This window comes from Asterias amurensis, chromosome 8, assembly GCF_032118995.1.
Source record: "Asterias amurensis chromosome 8, ASM3211899v1".
Lineage (NCBI taxonomy): Eukaryota > Metazoa > Echinodermata > Asteroidea > Forcipulatida > Asteriidae > Asterias > Asterias amurensis.
In genome coordinates, this window is record NC_092655.1 from 14,235,427 (window position 1) to 14,254,493 (window position 19,067).

General features: G+C 36.6%; 1 protein-coding gene across 1 annotated transcript in view; it reads left to right on the forward strand.

Annotated features, from left to right (window-relative positions):
* Window positions 1-19,067, forward strand: part of LOC139940760 (cilia- and flagella-associated protein 43-like) — a 33,969-nt gene that overhangs the window by 10,533 nt on the left and 4,369 nt on the right. The window contains exons 14-28 of the mRNA XM_071937137.1: window positions 421-522; window positions 1,751-1,828; window positions 3,277-3,402; window positions 4,139-4,243; window positions 5,186-5,302; window positions 5,814-5,861; window positions 7,091-7,468; window positions 8,515-8,685; window positions 9,155-9,280; window positions 10,663-10,782; window positions 13,482-13,589; window positions 14,912-15,087; window positions 15,921-16,149; window positions 17,356-17,468; window positions 18,335-18,494. Coding sequence (XP_071793238.1) covers window positions 421-522; window positions 1,751-1,828; window positions 3,277-3,402; window positions 4,139-4,243; window positions 5,186-5,302; window positions 5,814-5,861; window positions 7,091-7,468; window positions 8,515-8,685; window positions 9,155-9,280; window positions 10,663-10,782; window positions 13,482-13,589; window positions 14,912-15,087; window positions 15,921-16,149; window positions 17,356-17,468; window positions 18,335-18,494 — 2,157 coding nt within the window. The remainder of the gene's footprint in view (window positions 1-420; window positions 523-1,750; window positions 1,829-3,276; window positions 3,403-4,138; window positions 4,244-5,185; window positions 5,303-5,813; window positions 5,862-7,090; window positions 7,469-8,514; window positions 8,686-9,154; window positions 9,281-10,662; window positions 10,783-13,481; window positions 13,590-14,911; window positions 15,088-15,920; window positions 16,150-17,355; window positions 17,469-18,334; window positions 18,495-19,067) is intronic.

Sequence of the window (19,067 nt, forward strand, 5' to 3'; positions counted from 1 at the left end):
AGCTGCTTATCTGACACGCCACTCAACTCAACTCTATCTTGCATACTGATTAGCTCCTCCTTGTTGTTAACTCCTGCATCCTCGATCAGGGTCTTGAGTATAGTCTTGGTGGGTCTTCCGGGACCGCGCCTGTTGTGGGTGGGCTCCCACTCGATGACTTAATTGGCTGGTAGCACTGGGTGTCGAAGGCAGTGACCATCAAGGCTCAACTGACGCTCCTTATTATTTCCGATGACCAAAACAAATTCTTCTATTTCGAGTGGTGTCCTCGGTCAATGATGTTACGGCTGAGTTGTCCCGAGATCTCCCTGTCCCTCATGCATGTAGAATGTTTCTCCAGCCGTCACAAATATTCATATGAACAAATAATGCTTTATCATCTCACTAACCTCTTCTGTGATTCCTTGGCTGCTTCTACAGAAAACAGGCGTTGAGCTTGCCATCGAGAGAGATGAAATCTACATGACTCCAACACCTACCCTTAAAGCTGATCCAACCTGGATGGAAGTCAAAGAAATGGAGGTAAAGTCTACAACAGTTATCTGATTTGAAGTCTTTTGAACCTTTACACCATGTGAAAAGCTTTTCTTTTAAGGTATCATTGGCTCTGAAAAGAGCTCATTGGTATGGTCTGGAAGTAATAATAATAATAGGTTCTTATATAGCGTACAAATCCTAGGTGTTAGACTGAGGCGCTTGTGAGATGGAACATCGACTGTCAGAATTGATACAGTTCAGTTTTATGCTGGGGTGCGTTCCACTCGCGCAGACGTTGCTAACAGTTGCAAACGTTCACCAACAATTTTTCAAGTTAAACGAGTTGTGTGCTGCCACCGTTGGGGAATGTTGGCAACTTTAGACGAACACACTTCTGAGGTGTTGGCGAGTGGTTTTTAAAATAGCAGACAAGCATACAGTATTATTTCTTTGTCACAAACATAATAACATTGTATGTTCGGTGATTTATATTGAAGTTTTAAAGTAACAAAGTTAATTAGTTGAAGAAATGATGTACAAAAGAGGACTACCTATAGCAAAAAACTAAGTTTAAAAAAATACTCTGTTCGGTGCGCGCCATCTTCATTTCAGGGAGCCGCCATATTGGCATCTCGGAATGTGCACCAATCGTTCCAAAGATAAAAAAAAACGTTTGGACAACAGTTGCGAGTTGTTTGCGCGAGTGGAAAGAAGCAGCTAAGGTAGTTGCCCGGATGTTATAGGGAAGATCATTCAAGAGGCGGGGGCCAATATACCCAAAGGCTAGCCTTGTACAGTGAACTCTGCTCGTCTTCAAAAGAAGAAGCAAATACTTTTGATGACTGGCAAGCTTATGAAAACAGCCCCATGCCACAAGTATCTGTTTGCTTCCATTGAGGTGTTAAACGCAGTGGACACCATTTGTAATTGTCAGAGACTAGCCTTCACAGTTGGTGTATCTCAACATATGCAAAAAATAACAAACCTGAGAAAATTTGAGCTCAATCAGTCATCGAAGTTGTGTGCGTTTAGATGGTTGATTTCGAGACCTCAAGTTCTAAATCTGAGGCCGAGAAATCAAATTCGTGGAAAATTACTTCTTTCTCGAAAACTATGGCACTTCAGAGGGAGCCGTTTCTTACAACGTTTTATACCATCAACCTCTCCCCATTACTCGTCACCAATAAAGGTTTTATACCAGTAACTATTTTGAGTAATTACCAATAGTGTCCATTGCCTTTAATCAAGTCTTGTCTCTCTATTTAATCATCAGGCTTTGAGAGAAGAAGACAACCAGTATGCTGAGCTCAAAACAGGTCTGCGTGGTGACATCAGAGAGCTGAGAAGAACGGTAAGTTTGTATGAATCTCTCCATTTAGCCGAGTAAAGCATATTAATGTTGCACAGGCTGCATACTCCCCACCAGGGAGCGGAGATGGTTTAAGGAGTGATTTAAGGCCCAGTGACCAGGGGTAATAATGTGAAGCGCTTTGGGACACCCTCCGGTTGTGAAAAGCACTATATAAAAACGGGTTATTATTATTATTATTATATAAATACTAGTAATAATAGTAGCTTCTTATATAGCGTGCATCTCCGTCACTCAGCGACGCTCATGGTGCTGTAACATAATACATAATCCTGCAAGGTATGTGGGACTACGTTTGAATTATGCTACCTATTCCTTTATTGACCCCTTGCACGCTTGTCACACGTGGCGACTGATGCCACGCTTCCCATGTTGGTGGGCAAGTTAGGATTACGCGTATTAACGCCGAATCGCCTAAAACGGGTACTTCACTGCATAACGCACAGCATACTCAATGCATAGAGTTATACATGAAAAAGCACAGTGAAATTGCCCACCAGTATGGCGCATTCAAGATTTTTCTGATAATGTCGTGAGGTGAAATGGGTCAATAGCACCTTCTTATGGTTTACAATGTACAAGGTTCTGTGGCACAATATCCTACAAACTCCTTGCACTGATGTCATGTGCAGCTATTGTCAGCTATGGATTTTTATTTTGGTAGTTAAATTGCATGTAGAGATCTGGTGCATATCTGGGTCTAACCGTGCAGGCTTTGCCTTATAATCAATTTTATCACTTTCGGATAAAATTCATTATTGAGTGGACTGTGCACCCACAACCGTTGTGGTGCCACCTACCTTAGCTAGTTTTGTCATGTTGGATGGGCTAGCCAAACCCTGTCCTTTTCATGACCTTGCACATATTTTCCCTAAGGCTTTTTGGGGGTTTCCTTGTTGCAAATGGGCAGGGCACCCTTCTTCAACCAATCAGGTGCAGTTACATAAAAAAAGATGTTGGCATGCTGCGTTTGTGTGAGAACCTCAGTTCAGCTTCCAACCATAGAGTTATATATAAGAACTAAAGGGCGCACTGGTGATGCTTCTTGCACAAACGCGATGGGACCGCAAGGAGACACGCGCGCCATTCTGCACGCGCGTTGAATATGAAGTACACGTTGGAATTTGTGTTTATTGAACGCTGACGCGATGCTGTTTTGTCAACTTACAAAATGGCTGCACAAACACACGCTGTGCGATGCCTGTTTTGTCAACTTAGAAAATGGCCGCCTGCGCGCATGCCGGGTGGCGTATATAAGCCAGTGCGCCCTCTAGTTCTTTATAACTCTATGCTTCCAACTAACCAACAAGTGAACACCAAGTTTGTTTTAAAGCTTACAGCTTATAGATGGGGATCAAATAATCCATCTTTATGAAATTGGGTTCTGCTTACATCATACAATTTAGAATTTCTCATCTTGCGTCCTTCAGATCCAAAGCATGATGAAAGAGAACGAGGGCTTACCAGACATAGAACAGCTCGGACATGATGAGTTTAATCTCGACTCTGAGGAACAGCAACGACTACAGGCCATGGGGGAAGCTAAGGTCCAAGAGGTAAGGTTCAGTTCAAACATAATAGTCATGGCCCAAGGCGGCTTTTTTCAAAAGCTTAATCGCCCTCTTAACAGTCTCCTGACGATGGCTAGGTCCAAGAGGTAAGGTTCAGATAAAACATAATAGTCATGGCCCAAGGCGGCTTTTTTCAAAAGCTAAATTGCCCTCTTAACAGTCTCCTGACGATGGCTAGGTCCAAGAGGTAAGGTTCATATCAAACATAATAGTCATGGCCCAAGGCAGCTTTTTTCAAAAGCTAAATCGCCCTCTTAACAGTCTCCTGACGATGGCTGGAGCAAGCTTGTCGAATGGTTGTGACCAATTAAGAACTCACTCTGTGGTAGTGAAGTTAATAACGATCCTCTAAGCTAAAGTAATAGTCCAAGCCGATTTTCTACCTTCTGCCCAGGTAGTAGTTAAAAAGCCGGACAGTTCTTTTTAGAATTGAGATTTCAAAAAGGGTTGAATCTTGATTTTGTTCTGCGCAACAATGTTGTATCTCGGCGTGTGCGTACATCCTGGCAAGTAAACTTGTGCTATTTTAGGTGATACAGTCAAACAGTTTTGATCTGTGACTGTGTTCCATGGTCATAAATGGGTCAAGGTGGCTGGCTGCCAAAAGGGGCCTTCGCATCCCCTTTGGCTCGACCATGGAGTAGCCACATCATTTGCAAACCAGTTTCGGAGCTGTGAATACAGATGATCTATATATTTACTGTCTATTTCTTTTTTATAGATGCGTGTCAATATGGAACTGGATGACCTGTCCAAGACTTACCTGAGAGAGGTGATCAAGAATGAATGCTGGGACTCCATGCTGGTAAAAGGAAGAAGCATCAAGGTAGGAGCAGCGCTTAACAAAGTCTAAACAAAATCAGACAATAATACAGTTAGACATGAAGTCATTGTTTAAATAGGTGCTTTTTCAGAGCCTTCTATAGTGTCCAAGGAAGAGGAGCTGTAGATACATGCACTGTGGAAGCTCATTCCAGACGCGAGGTGCATGTGCCTGCACTGCATGGTCACCAACTCTGCATTATATAGAGACTTTGTGTCACAGTTGCTGTACAATAACTGCATGTTGTTATTAAGATAAGATAAGAACTTTATTATCCTACACTGGGGAAATTAAAACTTTGCCTTGATTCAAAAACAGTGCAGACGAAAACACAAACAAATTTAGAACAATAAACAGACAGATTGAAGAGACAATTAAGTATGAAAATCAAGAAGCACTCATGAGGCATTATTGTACCGTAAAATGAAGACAAAACATGAAGAGAAACTGATAAATAAAACAAAAAACACAGAGACAATCGACAGCCGTTTTGTCACGAGAGCTCCGCCAACATTTTTATTAGTGTTACAATGGGAGACGTTCCTGCGCAAGGTGGCAGCAGACTTACTGTGTAAATTTGCATTGTTTACGTAGTTCTGAACATGCGCATAATTCTGAGAACAATGGCTTTACCTAAGTAAGTCTGCTGCCACCTATGGTCACAGAAAGTCTCCTATTGGAAGGAAAGTTTTTTTTTTCTTGGGGGAAGACAGAGTGTACATTTCAATACAAATGAGTAATAGACTCTGGGCTTGTATGCTTTGGGCATGGGCACCAAGGCATTTTCGCCTTGGTTTACGGCACCCAATGAGGAAATTTCTACTGGAGCATTTTAAGGGCACCAAGGCAATGACCAGGGGGCATGGAGGCAATTGCCTTCATTGCCTCCGTGAAGTATCAAGCCTAGACAGATGCAGGAAGTGACAATGATTTTTAATATTGCAGGCATTTCACATGAACTTGGAGGTTGGTAACTACCCGATGAGAGACAAGACAAAGAAGGAGGTGGATGAGTTGGCATTTGTCACCAAGATGAGAAGCATTGAAGTTGCTGAGATGGCTGTAAGTCAAGCTACATTCAGTTGTTATTTTATAGACCTTTCTGACATACATATATTAATTTGGTTTTACCCATACACACCGATGTGTGTTACCACTGTATACTCAGTACTTTCCGGAGCTCTGTGAAAAAATATCACAGGCATAATACTCGGGTGGGATTTGAACCCAGGACCTTTGCAAATCTAGAGCAGTGTCTTATTACCAACTAGACCACCGAGATTGCCTGGTAGCTAGAGGCAGTTTGAATACTATATTTTAGGATTCTTTCTTATATAGTTTTCAAAAACGTGAGGCTTCACGTACCTTCTTCACGTCCAACCTTTGATAGAGTGAATCTAAAAATCTGACACGCTACTATAAAATAAGTAGCATTTCGTGAAACAACATCAATGGCCTGACAAATTTCAAAGTTGAAGGCTCATACAAATTAAAATGTGTACATTTTTAAAAATTTTTGGTTGAGGCTATTTTTATTTATTTGTAACATTGTCATGTTTTTTTGTTTCTGTAGGCAAGGAAGGAGATAGTGGAGGTACAGCCCAAGGGAAATAACACCAAGGTGAGATGAGAGTTGCCAATCAAAAGTTCAACTCAATTTCATAAAAGGCTGCTTCAGCACAAGCGTAAGCAGAGCAGGCCCAAAGGCCTGCCTAACGGCCGATTTGGTGCTTACGGCGCAATTTCCTTTTCATTGAGCTGCTAACAGTAAACACACGAAAAGGCATGCTAACCTAACGAAATTGAATAATTAAAAAATTCCATGGTGAACGCACAAGATGGGCGCCTAATTTTCTTGGTAACCATTACGTTTACACCTTAAAAAATTGTTCTGCTCAGAGCACTAAACAGTTGTGCTTTTATAAATAGGTTACTAGCCAAAATACCATGTGCTATGTACGATTCTTAAGCATGTCTTTACCTCAAATCGCAATAAGAATGGAAATTCACTCCAGATCTCTGCTGCCACCATTTGAGTCCCTGAAGTATTTTGGAATTTATACTTGAGACGGAGACCAATTCATTGGAGACACTCCAGGATAGTGAAGTTTATACAAGAAGTCCCCTGACCCACTGACTAAAGCTAAAGAGGCAGTCTTTATTTATGATTTTGCCTTTAAAGCCATTGGACCCTTTCGGTGCAGGAAGAAAAAAAAAGTTCACAGATTTACAAATAACTTACAGGGTTTACAGAAGGTAGTGGTGAAAGACTTCTCTTGAAATATTATTCCGTGAAATGCTTTACTTTTTGAGAAAACAGGAATCAATATCAATTCTCGTTAATGAGAATTACGGATTTATAGTAAACACATGTCATGACACGGCGAAATGCGCAGATACAAGGGTGGGTTTTTCCGTTGTTTTCTCTCAACTCCGATGACCGATTAAGCCCAAATTTTCACAGGTTTGTTATTTGATATAGAAGTTGGGATACACGAAGTGTGGGCCTTGGACAACACCGTTTAGTGAAAGGGTCCAATGGCTTTAAATCAGCATTACGAGGCCAACAACTTATCATTACCCTTCCTTTAAGGTATTAATTGAAAGCTCTTATTCTTGTCTCTGGTGAGCAAACAACCTCAGTTTTGGGCATTGACAGGAAGCGCCACAAATTTTTTTTTTCATTTCATTTATTGATTCTGGTTGTGGAAACCAAAGACTCTCAGAAAAGAGAACTCAATCACTGTACTAGCCAAGAACCCCCATACCATAGAGCGAAGACAATGAGGAAGTTTCAGTTTCCTAGTACCTACCCTGTAACCAATCCTCATCTACGTTCATTCATTGAAGGCAAGTGATGCCGAGTTTGCCGATGACGAGTCGGAAGAAGGTGATGGTAAAGAGCAACCCTCTACCATCGGCAGCCTCGGCGCCCAATATGGCGGCGGAAGCGATCTGTTCTACAGTCAATTCGAGCTTCACACTCGCCAGCAGAAACGCAACCAGATCATCCTCCTCCAAGACGCCATCTACCGCATCAAGATGGCCTTCAATCGGGAGTTTGACGAGATCTTCCGCGCCCGGGAGCAGGAGATCGGCCGGATCAACGATCGGAACCTGCGGATCATGAAGATCATGGAGGATCTGTCCAGTAAGGAGAAGGTGTGGAAACCACAGATGGACGATGATGAGAAGCCGGAGAAACTGCTCACTGTGGAGGATAGCGAGGTAAGAAATCTCAATAATCCAATAATACATTTATCATTTGATGGCCCAATTTCATGGCTCTGCTAAGTGCAAGCAGGGAATTCTGTGTTTTTGTCAAGTGCATTTTACGGGTAAGCAGGAGTTTGAGCTTGTGTGTGTGCGCACTCCAGGTTACTAGACATTCTACGCTTACACAGTTAGCTCAGAAATTTGGTGCTTGCCGTCAGGCAGAGAATGGTGATCGTAAGCTCAGAGGTTTGCGGTAAGCAGAGCCATTAAAGGGTGTATGTATTTTTTGTAGGACAAAAAACACAATGTCCACAGATTTACACTAAACTTACACAGTTCGAAGATAATGATAGTAGAAAGCTTCCCTGAAAATATTACGTGCTGAGGTGCTGTATTTTTGGGAAATGAGTAAAACAATGTCATGAAAATAATTTTCGTCTCATGAGACGAAATTTTTTTTAAGCATGTACAAACGTATTTTCATGACATCGTTTTACTAATTTCTCAAAAACTACAGCACCTCAGTAAGTAATATTTGAAGGGAAGCTTTCCACTATCATTATCTTCATACACTGTAAGTTTAATGTAAATCTATGGAAATTTTGAAAAAGTACCCAAATCCTTTAAAGAAGTCTTTTCAAACACAATATCAACCTGTACCCTCGCAGGTAACCATGTATACCCATGGTTGGAAAGAAGCAATTACAATAAAGCATCTTGCTCAAGGACACACATGTCACAACAAGGATTCAAACCGACACTCTGATGACTTAACCACCAGAACTTGAATTCGATGCTCTTAACCGCTCGGCAATGACACCCTACGATAACCCTAATAAAAACCTAACAGTTTAAGTTGGACAAATTTTGCAAAATCAGACTCTGGTTATGTTTGTGAGACCATTTAAAGTTTTTTTTATATAGTGGTCGTTTTTTTTTTTTTTTTTTACGAGGCATATAGAATTTCATGTTTTTATATCATGATGAAATGCATGAATGAATGAATGAATGAATGAAAACAAAAGTTATTAAAATCTTAACCCAAAAAATTATTCTAGGTAAAAGTTGAGAAGTTCATCACCGCAGAGCAGCGGGCCAAAATGGAGGAAGAAGAGGCCAAAGAGGAAGAGAGGAAACTTCGAGAGAAAGGAGACAACGCCCGAGACCGCGCTCTTGATATGATGATGGGCGGAGTCCTGGAGATCAAGAAGGAAGATGAGCTCAAGAAGGTACAGTAGGATGAACATGAGTGCTATGCTTAAAGCTATCAGCGAGTATTTTCTGCTTAGAGGCAGCTTTAAGTAATAGTTTTATTTCATTCAAAAAAAAATCAGTCAAAAAGTCAATCATGTCCTTTTTTCTTAACAAATTTTTTTAATGGATTGTCTTAGTTCTCCTTTTTGTAAGATTTTCAATCTGCCCGTTTCAATTTTCAATTTATATCATTGCTAGTGGACGTTAGTAATTTTCTTAAACTGTGTATCTTAAATTGTTTTTATCTAACCTAAATGTTTAGTGTGTGTTATTCCACGCTTGTAATTTTCTGAAGCATTCTCAATCTGTTGATCTTAAATTGTTCAGTAATTTTCTTAACTTGCTTAAATTTTGTCTGTAAAGCGCCTCAGGACCCTTTTGGGGTTAAGGGCGCTAATTAAAAGCTGCTTTATGATTATTATTATTGTTTGTTTTCTTTGGTAGGATGTTCCAATACCAACCTTCATGGCCAAGGATCCAGAGGAGTGGTCTGAGGATGAACAGAAGGCTCATAAAGAGTATGAGAGGAAAGTCAAGGAACTCAACGAAGAAAGGGAGAAATACAGAAAGGTATAAGAGACTATGAAAGAAGTCGTCATCATGGTGACGTTTGTGCGCCAACAGTGCTTAGCGCGTTGCTCAGTGGTTACAATTTGTTTGATTTGGTAATTGTTAATTTTTATTGTTTGCAAAATGGTGAGTGGCTTAAAAAGAAACTATAAATAAATATTAATGAATACCTCAGACAGTTTCGCTATTCCTATTGGTGGAGAGCGCGTCACGTGGGTGTGTATAAACCTTTGTTTATGACCGGTAAAAAGTGTTAATTCATGGGCGTGACACGCGACCTTTCACCTGTTCTTATAAGACAGTTTCTTCATTCCTATTGGTCAAGAGCAACGGCTGAAACAGTTGTGCCACATCATGCGATATGCGCGACGTGCACAGCATTCCCTTAAGGAGTTGTTTACCCGAGGGTGGCGGAGGGCTTTACCATTTCATAGCTGGAGGGGTGTTGTGTTGAAAGAAATCATTTAACAATTATAATTTTTGCATTTATTTAACTTTTTGACCAAAAAGTGATGATGTTTTTGACCGAAAAGACATTTATGAATGGGAATCAAAGTGTGTTGAATCGGTTTTCAACTAGTGGTTTAAACCCGCCGAGGCCTGGTTCTTTATAATTTACCTCGACTTCGTCTCGGTAAAATGATCAAGAACCAGGCCTCGTTGGGATTAAACCACTAGTTGAAAACCTCTTCACCACACATTGATTCCCTTAGTAAACTTGCGGGTACAACCATGTGTAAATCTCTTTTGGTGAGTGGCTTGTTGAAGCTGGTTCAATCCAGTGTCAACCATCCTCTGTGTCATCTAGAAACTTGCTTTTGGCAGGTTTCCGTTTGTAAGTGTTCCACCTCCCCTACGATAGAGGAGTGTCACGCCAAGTTGGGTGTCCAATCAGTTTGGGGGTTTTAATTGTGAAGTGTTATCGATGCGGGTGTGACATTGCTTTGTTGATGTGATGCAGTCCGGCTATCTTATGTTGAGTGCCTATCTAAGCAAAGCTCGATGGAATGTATCAAGAAAAGCAAGAAAAGGAAGAAGCACAAGAAAAATTTAGGTGTCACACTAAAAAAGAAAAAAAAAGGAAATAGAATTAGCTGTTGCAAACTATTTACCAACCGAAAGGGTCTATGGTTTAAATGCAAAAAAAATGGTTAATGACCTGACGTTTTGACCCTAGCCGAGTCTTTCTCAACACAGCAAACATGAACAGGTAACCAAGTGTAACATAAGCAGTGAAGTGAAAATACATAAATAGAGAGAGAGAGAGTCAGAAAGCACACAGAAGAAAAGCAAGGGATGAACATTGGATAGGGTGACACACAAAAAAAGATGGCAAAACAAATAAACTGAATGTTGATTTTATCTCTTCTCTCCAAACATAGACCCTTGAAGCCGAGATGAAGAAGATACAGACCATCATTGCGGACACCACGTCCAACTTTGATGACCGTCTCGTTGATCGATTTCATAAGAAGATCAAGACTGAGATGGTGATATACCAGGTAGGAATAGAGTCCGAAAAACTCTCTACAGGGGATACAGTCCGTGTTGCAAGTGTCATAAGTTTGGGGACCTAGGAACCATTAGACATTGCTTGAAAAATTAGCCATGTGCTACCAAAGTGGTTGGTTGCCTCCAAGTTGCCTGTAAAAGTTGCCTTGTGAGACAAGACCCTTAGTTCTAAAGCCAAACATCACAACAATGTCACACTCTCTTTATCTAATAACCAAAGAGCAATAAAAGATCGTCAAAGTTTGAATCTTGAACTGCTGTGTGTCAATCTTTAAAATATCGCAAATAATAATAATAATAATAATAATAATAATAATAATAATAATAATAATAATAATAATAATAATAATAATAATAATAATAATAATAATAATAATAATAATAATAATAATAATAATAATAATAATAATAATAATAATAATAATAATAATAATAATAATAATAATAATAATAATAATAATAATAATAATAATAATAATAATAATAATAATAATAATAATAATAATAATAATAATAATAATAATAATAATAATAATAATAATAATAATAATAATAATAATAATAATAATAATAATAATAATAATAATAATAATAATAATAATAATAATAATAATAATAATAATAATAATAATAATAATAATAATAATAATAATAATAATAATAATAATAATAATAATAATAATAATAATAATAATAATAATAATAATAATAATAATAATAATAATAATAATAATAATAATAATAATAATAATAATAATAATAATAATAATAATAATAATAATAATAATAATAATAATAATAATAATAATAATAATAATAATAATAATAATAATAATAATAATAATAATAATAATAATAATAATAATAATAATAATAATAATAATAATAATAATAATAATAATAATAATAATAATAATAATAATAATAATAATAATAATAATAATAATAATAATAATAATAATAATAATAATAATAATAATAATAATAATAATAATAATAATAATAATAATAATAATAATAATAATAATAATAATAATAATAATAATAATAATAATAATAATAATAATAATAATAATAATAATAATAATAATAATAATAATAATAATAATAATAATAATAATAATAATAATAATAATAATAATAATAATAATAATAATAATAATAATAATAATAATAATAATAATAATAATAATAATAATAATAATAATAATAATAATAATAATAATAATAATAATAATAATAATAATAATAATAATAATAATAATAATAATAATAATAATAATAATAATAATAATAATAATAATAATAATAATAATAATAATAATAATAATAATAATAATAATAATAATAATAATAATAATAATAATAATAATAATAATAATAATAATAATAATAATAATAATAATAATAATAATAATAATAATAATAATAATAATAATAATAATAATAATAATAATAATAATAATAATAATAATAATAGTAATAATAATAATAATAATAATAATAATAATAGTAATAATAATAATAATAATAATAATAATAATAGTAATAATAATAATAATAATAGTCGTAATAATAATAGTAATAGTAATAGTAATAGTAGTCGTAATAATAATAGTAGTCGTAATAATAATAGTAGTCGTAATAATAATAGTAGTCGTAATAATAATAGTAGTCGTAATAATAATAGTAGTCGTAATAATAATAGTAATAGTAATAGTAATAGTAATAGTAATAGTAATAGTAATAGTAATAGTAATAGTAATAGTAATAGTAATAGTAATAGTAATAGTAATAGTAATAGTAATAGTAATAGTAATAGTAATAGTAATAGTAATAGTAATAGTAATAGTAATAGTAATAGTAATAGTAATAGTAATAGTAATAGTAATAGTAATAGTAATAGTAATAGTAATAGTAATAGTAATAGTAATAGTAATAGTAATAGTAATAGTAATAGTAATAGTAATAGTAATAGTAATAGTAATAGTAATAGTAATAGTAATAGTAATAGTAATAGTAATAGTAATAGTAATAGTAATAGTAATAGTAATAGTAATAGTAATAGTAATAGTAATAGTAATAGTAATAGTAATAGTAATAGTAATAGTAATAGTAATAGTAATAGTAATAGTAATAGTAATAGTAATAGTAATAGTAATAGTAATAGTAATAGTAATAGTAATAGTAATAGTAATAGTAATAGTAATAGTAATAGTAATAGTAATAGTAATAGTAATAGTAATAGTAATAGTAATAGTAATAGTAATAGTAATAGTAATAGTAATAGTAATAGTAATAGTAATAGTAATAGTAATAGTAATAGTAATAGTAATAGTAATAGTAATAGTAATAGTAATAGTAATAGTAATAGTAATAGTAATAGTAATAGTAATAGTAATAGTAATAGTAATAGTAATAGTAATAAAGACATTTGTAAAGTGCCTGATGCAAAAGCCTGTAAGCGCATATAAAGAGAACAATTAAAATATACAATGAGTGAAAGATACAATTACAAAAAAGCGAATTATAAATAAGCGGCTTCAAACAAAGGAGTTTTAACAGAGACTTAAAAACAGGGTAAAGAACTAGCCTGGCCAATATGCACAGGAAGACTATTCCAAAGAAATGAGATTGTACAAATCCATACTGACATCATCTTGTCTACATTTTTCTCTTCCATCTTCAGGAGGAGTTGAAGATTCTTCGTTTGAACCGAGAGCTTCTTATTGAAGAGGAACTAGATGCCCAGGAGAATGAGCTGAATAGGCAGCTGGATAGCAAGAGGTCTCTCAAGGTAAGACAACTGTTAAGTGCACTCTAACACGGGCAAAACAGTGGCTGAGATAGTTCATTGGACCCAAGCTCAGGGGCCAATTTCATAGAGCTGCTTAAGCAAAACATTTGCTTAAGCACGAAAATAGCTCGCTTGTTTTACACATGTTACTGGCCATAATTTCATGCCATATACATTGCTTATGACTAGTATTTAGCTGTTGTTTACTTAGCATAACAATTGCGTGGAGTCTTGGCCGGTAATCTGATTTTACTAAGCAATTAATTTTTTGCTTAAGCAGCTCTATGAAATTGGGCCCTAGTGTTGTCAGTTGGTTTTCCCTGGTGTTTTCCCTCCCACATCTAAAACTAAAATTTCTTAATTTTCTTTTCTCTTCTCTTTCGACTCTAAGTAGAGCGTTGAGAATATATATCCAAATAAAATAAAAACTGCACAGGTTTTGACACAACAGGGCCCAGTTTCATAGAGCTGCTAAGCACAAAAATTTGCGTAGCATGAAATTTGATCAAAACAGGATTACCAACCAAATTTCCAAGTGATTTTCAGGATAAGCAAACAATAGCTGAACACTAGTAACAAGCAATATGCAACAAATGGAAATTTGGTTGGTAATCCTGTTTTAATCAATGAAGAAATTTCATGCTAAGCAAATTTGTGTGCTAAGCAGCTCTATGAAATTGGGCATTGGGTGCAGAGCTGTGTTTGTACACAAGTACACTATCTATATGCATTCATCGCATGATAACGTATTGCAGGCTGGCATGGTTTACCTATCATGCAAAAATGGATGATACTGAAATGTTCGGACAGTTAGAGGCATTGATGTAACTGTTGTATCTGGCCTACGAATGATCACGGACTTGTGATTTCACTTGAGGAGGCCTTTAAGGTGTGTCAATGTTCCCATACCCTAGCACACCCATTTTCCGCATGTACAGAAGTATATAGCCCCCCCCATTCCCCCCCCCCAAAAAAAAAAACCAACAACAACAACAACATCAATAACAGCAAAACACCCACAAAAGATTACTCTAAAGAATGGGAGACTTTGAGGCGCTAGGTGGCAGCAGACTTACCAGGTAAATTTCCATTGTTTACGTAGTTCTGAGCATGCGCACATTACCGAGAACAATGGTTTTACCTGGTAAGTCTGCTGCCACCAAGCGCCCCAAAAGTCCCCTATTGCTGCAATATCCAGTACACAATGAAGGCACAATAGGGAGAGGGGGGCGGGGGACTACCATGTCCCATATCGAGCACCAGATGCTTCTTCCCGGAAGAAAGCTTAAATGAAAGTCTTGTACACATCTTTTCATAAACAGCAAGAGACGGCCCAAGCTGTTTTGAAGGCCAAGCGTGTTGTAGACTCCTACCGAGACACCTACGACATTCGGGTCGCTGAGGACAAAGTGTTGGAGAAGAACTTTCGTAAGGAGTTCCCTGATGTTCATGCTATCTATGTGGATCAGCTCTTTAAGCTTTATCGGAGAAGGCCCAGGTAAGAGCCAGTTTATTGCGCCGTTTACAGTTTCGTTCACAAATAATAAAAACAATAAGAAGAACACTTTATAATGCACTGGTATCAATCACAAGTGAAGCTTGTGGCGCAAGGAATCAAACACAAATATCTAGTGAAAAGCAGCAGTGAAAAAGTTGATTTTGAGGGCCTGTTTGAACTTTAGGAATAGATGACATACGATTATTAAGAGGCAGGGTTGTTCCAATGTAGTGGACCAGCATGAGAAACTGTCCTATCTCCCCAATTGTTGTGGGTTTGGGCAACAACTAGTAATGAAGTAATAAATCAGCAAAAAAACATCAGCGACCACAAAACAATCAGAAGTTTCAATTAATAGTAGTTTCAAATCACCAAACTCTCTGCACAAGTTGTAGTAGAAACATGATAAGCTTGCACAAAACCAAACTTTATATGTTATGCTTACACTCACAAAATACATTTTCAAGCAAAGCTTTTTCCATAAATGTGTGCTTCTGCAACTGAAAATAGTTTCCCGTTTATGGTCGCAATTATTTTTCAGGTATCAGATTCAACCTTAAGCTAGGTTTAGGTGAATGTAATAATGTTTATTGATTCATAATAAATTGCGCCCCTTCCATAAATGTACACAAGAGCATAACAAAATAATGAGACAATGATTAAAAAGCTAACAACTGATAAAAGCAAGGAAAAATCACAATTAAAAAAAATTAAAACACAACACCCTTACAGGACTTCCCAAATGGGTAATGAAACCAAATGTACTCTATTTGTATTCTCTTTTTCTTTCTCTCGAATTTAAACGATTTCGTGATTTCAATCGATTTTGACAGAGGTCAGCGGAGAGATCAGAAGGGATCCATATCTGAAACCCCCGTCGGTGGCATGACTAATCCCTACGGAGAGCGCCCTCTATCAGCCAGACAATCCAATACGACGGTCGTATTGATGAAAGGGCTGGATGAGTTGGATAACGAGTCGCACTGTCCTGAAGGTGTTGAGCCACATGTATGGACTCGTATGTGCAGCCTACGCAGAACCAAGGCTCTGAGTGAACAGGAGGTATGTGGTACTATAGGACAAGATTTTTTAGTTTCAGTTTCCCTTGGACACCAACCCAACTCGTTGGACCTACGCCAAATACTGCGCTTACGATCACCTCTCCACTTTTTTTTTTATTTTTTTATTTTTTTATTTTTATGTAAGTCGCCAGACACACAAGGCCTGAAGGCCACCAAGTTGTGGGCTACAATTGTTTTGTTTTTTCAGAGGCCGTTGCCACCTTCTCCTAGGGCTAAAACAGGGTTACTTTTCTGCAAGCGCTGAATTTCTGCGCTAGCTGTGTAAGCGTAGAATGCCTAGTAACATGGAGTACGCAGGCGCACAAGCCAAAATTCCTCGCTAACACGTTAAATATGCATGATGTTACCACAGAATTCCCTGCTTCCACAAGAGCCGATTCTTTGCTGGGCCCAATTTCATAGAGCTGCTAAGCACAAAAATTTGCTTAGCATGAAACTTCTTCCTTGATAAAAACAGGTTTACCAACCAAATTTCCATGTGATTTTCAGGATAAGCAAACAAAAGCTGAATACCAGTAACAAGCACTATGTAACAAATGGAAATTTGGCTGGTAATCCTGTTTTTATCGGGGAAGAAATTTCATGCTTAGCAAATTTTTGTGCTTATAGCAGCTCTATGAAATTGGGCCCTGTTGGTAAAGCAGAGCCATGATAATTGGCCCAGAGCTTGAGTCCGTTATGACATGGCAACAGATTTAGGTCCCTTTTGAGTCCTCTAACACTATACTTCTGACTAAAGACTGGGTGACTAGTGCGACTAGTGTTGTAGTCGCGACTATTGATTGGAACAAACTTTGTTCAACTACTTGGTTAATCCTGCCGCCACGACTACTACAAAAATAGTCGCAACAACCTGCTTGGTGAACCAATTGTGTCACTCACAACTATCCACAAAAACATAATTTACTTACTTATAATTATTATTACTTTAGACATTAGTGACACAATCCTTCAATCCTTTTAACGCAAATTTTGCTTTATTGCGCCTGCGCAATATGCATCTTGGAAATTACAAATTAGTAGCGATTAGTCTCAATGTCGCGACTACTTGAGCTGCGGCTAGTCGAGTAGTAAATTTCACCAGTCGCCCCCCTACTTTTGACAAATATCCAATCCAGATTTTCTAACAACATTCCTGGAGTGAGAATTTTTGGTGACCATCTGTAATTGTTGTTTATTGCATCAGGTCAAGGTTCAGGCGTTGACACTGGCTGATATGAACGCCTTCCAACAACATCGCCAAGAAGAAGACGATCGATTGAAGAATGAGATTGAAGATACTGTTGAAGCCCTCAATAGGTAAGATCACATTATGCTCTTTGATCATAATAATCATAAACAACCACCAGTTTTATAGCGCTTTTCACACCCGAAGGGCGTCTGAAAGTGCTTCATCATTACCCCTGGTCACTGGGCCATTCAACTCATTCCTTAAACCATCTCAGCTCCCTGGGGAGTATACAGCCTTGTGCAACAATTATGCACTAAAGCTAAATTAGAAATCTGGATTGGAGATTAACCTGGGCAACTAGTGAAATTCACTCAAATAGTCGCGACTTTGACACTAGTCACTAGTCGAGACTTATTTTTAATTACCAAGATGCTTTGCGGCATATTGTTTGCCTCAGGCGCAAAATTACAACTGAATGGATTGAAGAATTTTGTCACTAGTGTCTGATTGCTTTTCGTAAGTAAATTATGTTGTCGTGAATTAAAGCTAAATCAATCACAAAAACTATCTCTGACTAAAAGTTGGAAATGCCATCATTTCAACCTTCTAAAAAATTTGGATCCAAGTTCCAGATCTTTTTATCAGCAATGACTTTCTGCCCTGGAAAGTTTAACTCCAAGATGTTAAATAATAATAAGAAGAGTAAACATTTCTTAGTGTTTTCCTATTTCCCTACTTCCCCGCTTGTCCCCTGCACCATGCACCTCCACGGGGTATGGCCACCTACATGTACATTATGGAACAATCTACCTCTTCACATCCGACAGGCCTCATCTCTTGAATCTTTCAAAGTCATTTTCAAAACTCATTTGCTTTTATGTTTAGCAAAATTGTTACTATTTTGTGTTTATTCGTAGATAATGTACAGCGCTTTGTAACTTTTGTAAAAGGCGCTTTATAAATATCATTTATTATTATTTGTATTAATTGACAGGCTCCGAGATGAACGTTTTAAATTCAACTGCAACTTGGACGTTCAGTTCCTGCTGAAGCAAGGTCAGGTTGAGGTGGATAGCGGACCTTTCATTCACAACTTTTCAGACAGCATCTTGATTCACCGAGGAGTGGTAGAAGATCTCAATGGATCAATTAGGGTATTTATATTAGTTTTGTTGATTTGCCAAGTCCTTCTTGAGTTATGGCTAACACAATGATTGCACACGTCCACAAGGACATCCACCCTTACATAAGACACAATGTCCACAGATTTACATTAATCTTCACCGTTTGAAGATAATGATAGTAGAAAGCTTCCCATAAAATATTACTTGCTGAGGTGCTGTAGTTTTTGAGAAATAAGTAAAATAATGTTATGAAAATTATCTCAGGGGTCTGAAATTATTTTAGCATGTGCAGTGTATTTACATGACTCTCCTAAAAACATTGCTCTGTGATTACACTTTGTTCTCCAAAACGTGACGACTAATGGAGTTGAAATTTCTCCAGGTAATTACATACATCTTCATTCACAGTGAGTATGGATTCATGTCGTGGCCAAAAACTTGATCTACAAAAGGTACCAAAACCCTTTATAACACACACACCCATGGAAGTTAACTGCAAACACTAGAGGCGCCATTTGGCGTTGCTGGTTAGGCATAACAATTCAATTCAATTAATCTTTATTAGATCCCAAAAAGGGCAATTCAAATGCTCACACACAATCC